The sequence below is a fragment of the Pagrus pagrus genome (assembly GCF_965226575.1).
Source record: "Pagrus pagrus genome assembly, chromosome: 8".
NCBI classification, from domain to species: domain Eukaryota; kingdom Metazoa; phylum Chordata; class Actinopteri; order Spariformes; family Sparidae; genus Pagrus; species Pagrus pagrus.
The window spans coordinates 5157449-5166705 of NC_140192.1; the positions used below are offsets into that span (position 1 = coordinate 5157449).

Sequence of the window (9257 nt, forward strand, 5' to 3'; positions counted from 1 at the left end):
CAGTTTATGTTTAGGCCGAGCCTTAAGGATTAAATTAACATCAAAATAATCTCCCATGTCAATTTTTTTCAAAATCAAGGCAAAATCATACATGGTCAAATTGATGTGAAGTTAAATTAACTGTTGTACATTACAGCAGAAATCATCTTCACAAAATATCACTTCTTTTGGTATTTTTTAAACACAATCTGCTTGCAATCATTTAAGGGTAACCACTAATTTTACACATTTAAGTGTGTTTACAGGTCTAAGGGTGTACTAATGCATATGTGGAAAAATATCTGATAAATTGCTTCTAGGGATGTCACTCAGTGGCTAAGTTACATAGTGGGTTTTACCGGCAGTGCAATTTAGCCACTGAGTGACATCACTGGAGGCTGTGCACCAGATTACATGCAGCTTCTTCTGGAGCCACAAAAGGCTTTATAGTAATAATTGTTAAAATATGCAGTAGTACTCCGAATTTTGTAAAACCATTACATACATTGCTGTAATAATCCACAGGAAGTTGACAAAGTTGTCAACTGTCACCCAAGCCTAGTTATTACAAAAGTAATCTGTAACAAAAGATAGACTGCTCAAAGGAAGAAAGGACAACTTCACATACAAAAGTACAAATGTATTACAAGACAAGGCAAGTTCAGTTACGTTGCAATGATTTCTGATGATGCCTGGATGGAAATCCACATTTATTTACATATAAGACTTGAGTACAGTACATGAGCCACACCAGTGATGAGGTTGTGGTTGGCAAACTCAAGGATAAGGAGCAGGATTGGGAACTCGCTATGTCTCTTCTCCAGGGTGGACTCGTCACTTAAACCCATCCAATGAAGCAGCAGTGTTTGCATTGCTTCTGGGAACAGCTCCGTGGCCAGATCCTCAGCAGGTGGCAAGTCACTAATTCGCTCAATATGATGAACTTTAAAGCCCTCCACTTTCTGGCTGATGCTGCTGTTGGCTGCATGAAACTGCTGGCCAAGCCAACGTCCTATACAACTAAGCAGGTTACTGGAATACACACAGCCCCAGTCTTTGGCCTTTAGCAGGGCTAATACAGCTTCCGTCACATCCTTTTCTTCTAGATTCCCATTTATGCACTGACCAATGTTCTCCAAAAGTAGCAAGACAGTCTCAAGTTCTGAGCAGCTGAGAGTCTCAGAGGAGAGTTTGTCATCCAAGCTTTGCAATTTCTGTCTTACTGTGGATACCACTAGTTGGTTTTGCTCACTATGCAAGCTCTGCTTGGGAAAAGAACAATAGTCATGATCTGCTGATCTGTCACTGCCATATACATCCACTGATTCTCTGCCAACCTGGCAATGCTGAGGTTGTGATGAGGTTTCATTGCTTGATTCTGTGTCATGCAAACTGCTCGGTATAGCAAAGTCAAGCTGTACACTGAGGCTGTAACTCATTTTCAGAGGGCTGCCATTTATCTGTGATTTCCAGACATCCTGCAAAGGAAAGACAATAATATATGAAAAGATATATAGGGGTATACATACAACAAAACATTGATATCTTGCAGAGACAAGCATAATGTGAACTGCACTCTACCTGGAAGTTCTCAAGCACAGCCAGTTGCTCTTGCTTACTGTACATTTCAAAGGCTACTCGAAAAAGTCCTTGAACGCTGTAGAACCAGAGGCTGTTGTTTACAGTAGGTACCTTCAACCCATGGAACCTAAATGCTGCAACAGGAAGATTGTCAAGCGTCAGTGTTTGTGCACTGATGTAACATAAAGCAGTGTTATGTCTTTTGGTGCTACTCTATCATGCATTTTACCTGAGGAAAAAATTATTTTTGTTGCCAGTCCTTTCTTGGCAAACTTTGCGTGATGTCTGGGATGGTTCTCTGTACGGATGTCGGTGTTGGAGAAGAGATCAGCTCCTAAAAAGAGAGGAACAACTGAACTCTGAAACAGATAAAGAGATGATAGTGTATTAAGGCACCTCCTCTTGATTTTATATGAAAATTGGAATTATAAATACTAATTACTACTATCTATTCTGGGATTGGTTGGCAAAATGTTTTATATATAAACATATATATATATATATATGTTTCATTTTTTGATCAGGCATTCTGATTGGTCACATAACATGGAAACTATTGAAAAGAAATACTGAATTTTCATAATAAATCTTAATATAAAATATAAGAAGCATTAAAATGTAATAACAAACAGCTGTGTCTTATTTGTCCCATTTAGTAATATAATTCGGCCTTGTTTTGGAGTCACTGGGTCACATGACATGGAAGCTATTGAAAAGAAATGCTGAATTTTCAAAATAAATATTCATATAAAATAAAAGAAGCCGTAAAATGTATTAAAAACAGGTGTGTCTTATGTGACCTGTGTAGTAATACAATTCGGCATTGGTTTGGGGTCACTGGGTCACATGAGATGGAAGCTATTAAAAAGAAATGCTGAATTTTCAAAATAAATATTCATATAACATGAAAGAAGCAGTACAATGTAATAAAAAGAGGCTTATCTTAGCATTCTACCTACAAATCTACCACCGTCATCGGAGCTGCTCCTGCAGTGATGTTAACACTCACCTTGTCGGGACAGTCTGTCAGCCTGAACGATGTCTGATTCACCAAGTGAATAAAGCGAAGTTTGCGTGAGCCGCCGTCCCACTGCGGTAAAGTTAACGGGATAGTTAAGCTACCTGCCATTGCTTGAGGCAAATAAAGCTTCCCACTCAGTCACACTTGTGTCCTGTTCTGGAGAAAAATTCAATGTTTTACCAGGAAAAAAACGAAAGCAAGGAACTCACACGGATGCAACAAACCGAGCTCAGGCTCAGCTAAACAGAAACACCACTGAAGTATGATAAGCCCTCAACGCTGTCTTGCAGACTAAGTAAGCCACTATGTATAATATTGGTTTCTTTAGAAACAAAAACAAACAAACAATCAAAGCAATGGCACTTGAGCTAAGCATAATAGCTACTTCAACATTTCAGATTGTGAAGTTTTCGATTAAATCTAAACTTGAGCCTACATGTATAAATGGGTTGATCTTATTCGGGTGGCTCATTTCGTGTGTACAGACTACAGACTCACAGAAAGGTTACAACAGGTTTGTTGTGTGTTTTGTCTAATCCCGTGTTTAATTTCATGTAAGCAGCCCACAATGTGTTCCCTGCATGTAGGATTTATGGAACCCGTAAGACAAAACTGTGGGCCAACAAAACCCCTGCTACTGCTCACACCAAATATGGGTTCGTCCACGTACCACGTGACATAAAGAGGACCAATGAAAGCGAAGAGCAGTTGCTTTGACCTCTGAACTCCCGTCCTGCATCACTGAGCTGGGTAAAAAATGGCTGAAGTTGATTTCGGGGATAGTGAGCTCTTTCAGCAGCTCGATGACTCCGCGCCAACGTTACCAAAGCACATTCGCTTCACAGATGATGAGGAAGACCAGGAGGACACGGGCCAGCTTAGGAGCAGACTGGATGAGTGTGATGCCTACGTTCAGAGACTCACTGAAGAGAATATCCTTGTCGGGGGCGCCCAGTGTGTGCTAGCACAGTGGATGTAGCACTAGCTAACCGCTGCTAGCACAGTCAAACAGAAAACACACAACCCGAAAATGTATTTTTTTTTGCTATTATTTAATGTCTATGTCCTTAACTCATTGATCACATAAAGGTTTGAGAAGAAAACAGAACATCTTGACACGACCAAGGTAATCAGCTGACACTAGGTAATACGCATTTGAAATAAAAACGAAACTGATGAGTGACTAAAGCTAATTTTCCTCTAATTTTATAGCGGCATCACAATTGAAGACGTCAACATGGACGGGCCACTTCTTCAAATCCTTTATGCAAACAACAGTATTTCAAAGTAAGCAATGTTTTTCTTCTAAATCACGTTAAGTACATATACTTGCTCGCTCGCGATTGTATAGTACGTTTTGTCACCTCTGCCTTGGCTGATCCTGTCAGGATGAGCGTGTGATAATATATAAATATATTTTAACCATGTTAATGTTGGTGGTTAAATTACATGAAAGTGCAACATAGTACTCACCATTTAACTGCTGCTGAAACACGGTGTTGTAGCTAATGATAATTGATTAGAATAATAACAATAATAAATGTCTCCCCTTTAGGCAGTGTCGTCAAGAAATTGAAGATTGCATCTGCAGTGTCATTTTGAAGCACCAGGCTCCAAGCAATGAAAAGAAAAAGTCCTCTTTCCACGTGAAACCTCAGGTATTTACCCAAATTGCATTTAATTTTGCATAATATCAATATAGTTATACATTTGCTGGGGGAAAAAACATGTTCTACCTTCTATGAAGAACTCAGCTTTTGCTTTGGATGAAGATCCGCAGAAGTCGTCATCCAGTAGTGTAAGAACAACAACAGAAGCCTTTAAAGTGAGTATTTACTGCTATTAAAGTGATTTGCATATTACACAATTTCTTGCCACCGGGACAACAAAGTGGGATGTTTTCAAACAGTCTGATGTAGTTTTACAAACTATCGTCTTATTTTTCTGTCTTAGGTTGTCGGAAGCGTCTTGTATTTCACTTCTTTTAGTCTTGATAAACTTGGACAGCCTCTGGTGAATGAAAACCCCCAGCTGACAGATGGATGGGATGTTCCAGCGTATCTTTAAGATGGATAAATTCACACATCATCAAAATCAACAGTCTAGTCTGTTAGGTCATTTCTTTTGAACATGTGTTGCACAAGAAGAGGAAATGTAGAGAGCCATGGGATAAGAATTGTGTCTTTCAAGGAATGATGTCCTGATTTTGAATGAGCCAATCTATTTTAAAATACCCAGCATTTAAGTGGAACTTCTGTTAAGGTGTTGAAGAGACAAGATAATGACTTTGTGGATTTTGTTTTGCACCAACATGATAGTATTTCCTGAATTGTTGCAAAGCTATCACCAGGTTTTCAACCAGGTCATTGGCACAGATGGGCAGGAAATAGAAATGAAAGACAAAAGGTATGTCTGGGGTTATTAATTAAGCTTTATTAAGTTTCCAATCTCTTTTTATGACTGGCTTCCCTTTGTTCGCTTGTGGCATATAACTAAATAATGAGTCCATCACTGATCTCGTCATTGTAGACCCAAATCGATGTGTTTCAACTGTGGTTCAGGCGGTCATCAGCTGAGAGACTGTCCCAAGGTAAGAGCAAGTAATCATTATGATGGTATGAGCCCAAGTTAGAAATAAGAATACTCACAACCTGTTTCACCACATTTACAAATTATAACTCCCCCTAGCCTAAAGACATGGCTGCAATTAATGAGAGAAGAAAGGAGTTCAATCAGAGCAACAACCAGGCCATGCAGAGTAACCAGCGATACCATGCTGACGAAGTGGAGGAGCGCTTTGCCAAATACAAGCCTGGAGTCATGAGGCAGGAGACGGACACAAGCATAATTTAATCACATGCAATATCTTTTGTAACAAGTACACGATGGTCATTGAGTTTTTAACACTTTTTGCTTTTAAACAGTGAGGAACTGTTGTCAGCTCTGGGAATTGACAGCAACACCCTCCCTCCTCTGATTTATCGTATGAGGCAGCTAGGCTACCCTCCAGGCTGGCTCAAAGAGGCAGAGATGGAGAACTCTGGCTTAGCACTGTATGATGGAAATGGTATGTTTTCAATGAAATTGAAACCTGTGTAATTCCAGTGATTTTAATCCCCCCCCCCCTTAATATTTTTGAAATGTACAGAGGTTGAGCTGAAACTGTGTTTTTCTGTTTCCTAGTTTCAAACGATGGTAACATAACGGACAGTACCAACTCGCAAAACATCTCTTATGATGTTTCCAAACTGATAGATTTCCCAGGCTTCAATGTACCTGCTCCAAACAAAATGAAAGATGTAAGTCTTACAATATAATCTTTTCAAATGCCGTGCCTGAATATATCACTAGTTATGTGAGTCCAGGTATCTGACTTAGATTTCAGTTATACTAATATTTTGTTGTATTTGCAGCTTTTCTCAAAAATCACATAACATAAAAACTGGAAATCAAAACAATGTTCTGTGATTACTTAATTTTATCCACATTTTTCATTTGTTCCAGAATATTGAATTCTTTAATTTGAATTATATAATTACAGTATGTTTTTCTGTCACAAAATTAAGATGATTGATTTAAGCAAATAATGTAGCATGGAGTCACTGAGATATATTTGTGAATAAAATATTTTGTCGATCTAAAGGAATCGGCATCATAGTGGCAGTACACCGTCTATCAAGTAAAATATTTTGGTGCTTCTTGGTCGCAGGTCACAGTTGCACAGCTCACCTTTCTTTCTTATTTCTGACCTCCAGGAGTTCATGCAGTATGGTTCTGTTCCAATGCAGAGCAGTCACATGAAGCAAAACTATGCAGCCTACTTGTCCAACAACTTTCCTATGGTAATTATCTATCTATTATCTAATTAAGTCCCTCAAGTGTTTGGGTTTTTCCTCTCAAGACATGTAGTCCACACCTGCTGCCTGTAACAGCTTGACGATATGACAGTGTTGCATGCATTTTATTACTGCCAACACTTATGCAAACACCTGGAGTACTATTTATCAGGTCTGTACTGATTTTCCTCTCTGATTGAATTGAATTGAATTCTTAAAGGGGCTCGGTCGAACTTCTGTGTTGTGCTGGAGCCCAACTTGAGTCCTTCACAAAAAAATCCACTGCCCAGCAGCATTAAACAGCTTAAACAAATTGTCCACAGGCTTGTAAAGGCAACCAAGAGAGACATTTTTCATGTCACGTTACAATCTGCTCACATACAGCCAATAAAAAAAGTGATTACTACATGCAAATTACTACTAAGTTTTTACATAAAGCCCCTTTAATTACTTTAATTTCACATTTCATTCTTCCTGGCCAACAGCCTGGTGCCACCTGCAACAAGAGACGACATGAATCTGACTCATCTCCACAGCAAAGAAAAAGGACAAGGGCTAGTCCTGATACAAACTCGGATATGGATATTGAATCGGGTAACTCCTCATCTTATTCACTCTTTTCAGCAGGCACACCATTATACATTTTCAATGTTTGTCACAACTAACTGGTACACAATGTTGTATTTTACAACAAGCTAACAGTCAAAAATGTCAACAGTAATCTGTGATTTTCTTAAACTTGAAATCCAGTCTTTATTCCTATGATTTGATAGCTGAAATGCACAATAATTATACCTAGTAATACTTGAATCAACTGCCTCTTTGTTTGGTTTAAGTGTCACTTTCTAATCTATGAGGGACTTTATTCATGTCCTCCCTCAGACCCAGGAACGCCTTATCATGCACATGGCCCAGGTGACTTTCAGTTCCAACCTCCGCTTCCCCCTGGCTCGCCTTGCTTCAGTTCACCTCCTCCTTTACCCCATGGCACTCCTCCTGCTACACCCACTCCCCCACCTCTCCCTAAAGGTACACCTCCTCTTACACCCACCAACGGCTCTCCAGCTCTGCGAGGGCGTAACTGGGTAGCTGACGAGACTGTGGAGGGAGCAGAGGATGAGCTGACACTGGAGGAACTGGAAGAGCAGCAGAGGCTGATTTGGGCAGCTTTAGAAAATGCTGACACTGCCACTAATAGTGACTGTGAGACACCTGCAATGGGAACACCTGTACCCAGTTCATCAAGTGTGTCCACACCTGTGCATATAGACACAGAAACAGAAGAGGTTGACGAAGCGATGGACACAACGAAACATGCAGAAAGTTTTCATAGCAGTGAAAATCAAAAGGAACCAGGGGTTCAAGAGATTTGCTCTCAGAGCCCTGGACCAATCAAAGTCGAGGATGACAGTCCTCAGAGCCCGGAACCAGTCAAAGCACAAGATAACAGCACTCAGAGTCCTGGTCCAGTCAAAGCCGAAGATGACAGCCCTCAGAGTCCCGGTCCAGTTAAAGCCGAAGACGACAGCCCGCAGAGCCCTGATCCAATCAAGCGCCAGGTAGACATCCCACAGAGCCCCGATGCATTCAAATGCCAGGAAGACAACCCTCAGATCCCAGATGTATTCAAATGCCAGGAAGACAACCCACAGAGCCCAGTTCCAGATATCGGGGGGGCTGGAGATTGTGCTTCTCCTAAGAATGATGAGAAGATATCAGCCGTTCCTCATCGGAGCAACTTTGCAGCCGGCATTGTTCCATTTGAAGACACCCCAGAATACACTGAAGTTGCTGCAGCTACAGGGACGTACCTTAAAATCAGAGACTTGCTTAAAAGTTCCCCTCGAAGTTTGGCAAAGAAAAAATAAAAAATGACCCTCCTGATTTAGAACTGAGGATACATGGATATTTTTTAAACAAAAACTTATATTTTCATTTTCATGACCATCATATCGAGCTTGTTTTTTTTTGTTGTTTTTTTTAGCTTTTTATTGTTTTGTATGAAGTTGAATGTCAATGCTGTATATACATTTGATCTGTAAACATACGATAAGGGCATTGAGGGAATCCGTAACAGCAGTGGTTTGTAGATGTTGACCATTGTCTCAGTTTTTTTGTAGCAGTAGTGTTAATTATGCAATTTATTTTATTGTAATATTTGTAAAATGGTAATTTCCTGACATGTTTTAATTTTAATCTGGGGTTTAAACAGCTTTTTTTTAATTTTTTGCCCTCTTGAATTGTTCTAAATTCTTTAAGTAAACATGCTTTGCTTCAGTGCGTTATTTTGTCTGGTAGTCATGACTAAATGTGGGGTGGATTTCACTATTTTGCATGTTGACAGCACAGATGGCGAAATACGAGCTAACAGTATAAAGTTGAATGTTAGCGATCTTTAGCCGAGTTCCATGAACACATTGACCCTCTGTTGCTATAATCGGCTCCCTTGCTGATTTTGATACTCATTGCAAATGAAATTGCATAAAATTAAAACTGCACTACAACAATTCGCATTTTGTTCTGATGACATTCAAAAGCTTCGTGTATGTGTTCTACATGTTTCCTTTTTTGTACCATTCAAACAGATTCATATTACAGCTGAAATAAAGTTATTTCTCCCCTTTCAAACTGATTCACCAACAAGAACGCATCATAAAATGTTCAAATACAGATTTAACACAAACACGCAGTGTGCTATATTATAGTAATTAGCTCCACACCTAGGTACAATTCAGTCACGCTAGAGTTTAAATAAAATGGTTGCCTGGTGGGTTTTCTTTTCATAGAAAATAGGTTAAAAATACTATTTTTACAATTTCAGAGTACTCTAATGAAATTTG

General features: G+C 39.5%; 2 protein-coding genes across 2 annotated transcripts; one reads left to right on the top strand and one right to left on the bottom strand.

Annotated features, from left to right (window-relative positions):
* Positions 1 to 32: 32 nt before the first annotated feature.
* On the bottom strand, positions 33 to 2820 carry LOC311260809 (uncharacterized protein). The gene is made up of 4 exons (XM_084359030.1): positions 2570 to 2820; positions 1790 to 1919; positions 1561 to 1694; positions 33 to 1457 (listed from the first exon to the last, which is right to left on the bottom strand). Exons 1-4 carry the CDS (start codon positions 2687 to 2689, stop codon positions 690 to 692), a joined length of 1152 nt encoding a protein of 383 aa, XP_084215156.1. The 5' UTR covers positions 2690 to 2820; the 3' UTR covers positions 33 to 689.
* Positions 2821 to 3313: 493 nt separating this feature from the next.
* Positions 3314 to 9172, top strand: zcchc8 (zinc finger, CCHC domain containing 8). Its single transcript, XM_084360643.1, has 14 exons — positions 3314 to 3513; positions 3665 to 3707; positions 3794 to 3868; positions 4137 to 4239; positions 4329 to 4406; positions 4535 to 4638; positions 4922 to 4987; positions 5111 to 5171; positions 5270 to 5406; positions 5506 to 5648; positions 5765 to 5880; positions 6337 to 6423; positions 6903 to 7011; positions 7300 to 9172. The coding sequence occupies exons 1-14, from the start codon at positions 3339 to 3341 to the stop codon at positions 8283 to 8285; spliced, it is 2283 nt and encodes a 760-aa protein (XP_084216769.1). The 5' UTR covers positions 3314 to 3338; the 3' UTR covers positions 8286 to 9172.
* The last annotated feature ends 85 nt before the right edge of the window (positions 9173 to 9257 follow it).

Excerpts from the sequence above, each read along its gene's own strand:
- LOC311260809 (XM_084359030.1), bottom strand. The coding sequence starts at position 2,689 with ATGGCAGGTAGCTTAACTATCCCGTTAACTTTACCGCAGTGGGACGGC. Across the intron at positions 1,920-2,569 it reads TGACAGACTGTCCCGACAAG|AGTTCAGTTGTTCCTCTCTT; the intron begins GTGAGTGTTAAC and ends TATCTGTTTCAG. Across the intron at positions 1,458-1,560 it reads CTGTGCTTGAGAACTTCCAG|GATGTCTGGAAATCACAGAT; the intron begins GTAGAGTGCAGT and ends TTTCCTTTGCAG.
- zcchc8 (XM_084360643.1), top strand. The coding sequence starts at position 3,339 with ATGGCTGAAGTTGATTTCGGGGATAGTGAGCTCTTTCAGCAGCTCGAT. Across the intron at positions 5,407-5,505 it reads TACAAGCCTGGAGTCATGAG|TGAGGAACTGTTGTCAGCTC; the intron begins GCAGGAGACGGA and ends GCTTTTAAACAG. Across the intron at positions 5,881-6,336 it reads CTCCAAACAAAATGAAAGAT|GAGTTCATGCAGTATGGTTC; the intron begins GTAAGTCTTACA and ends TCTGACCTCCAG.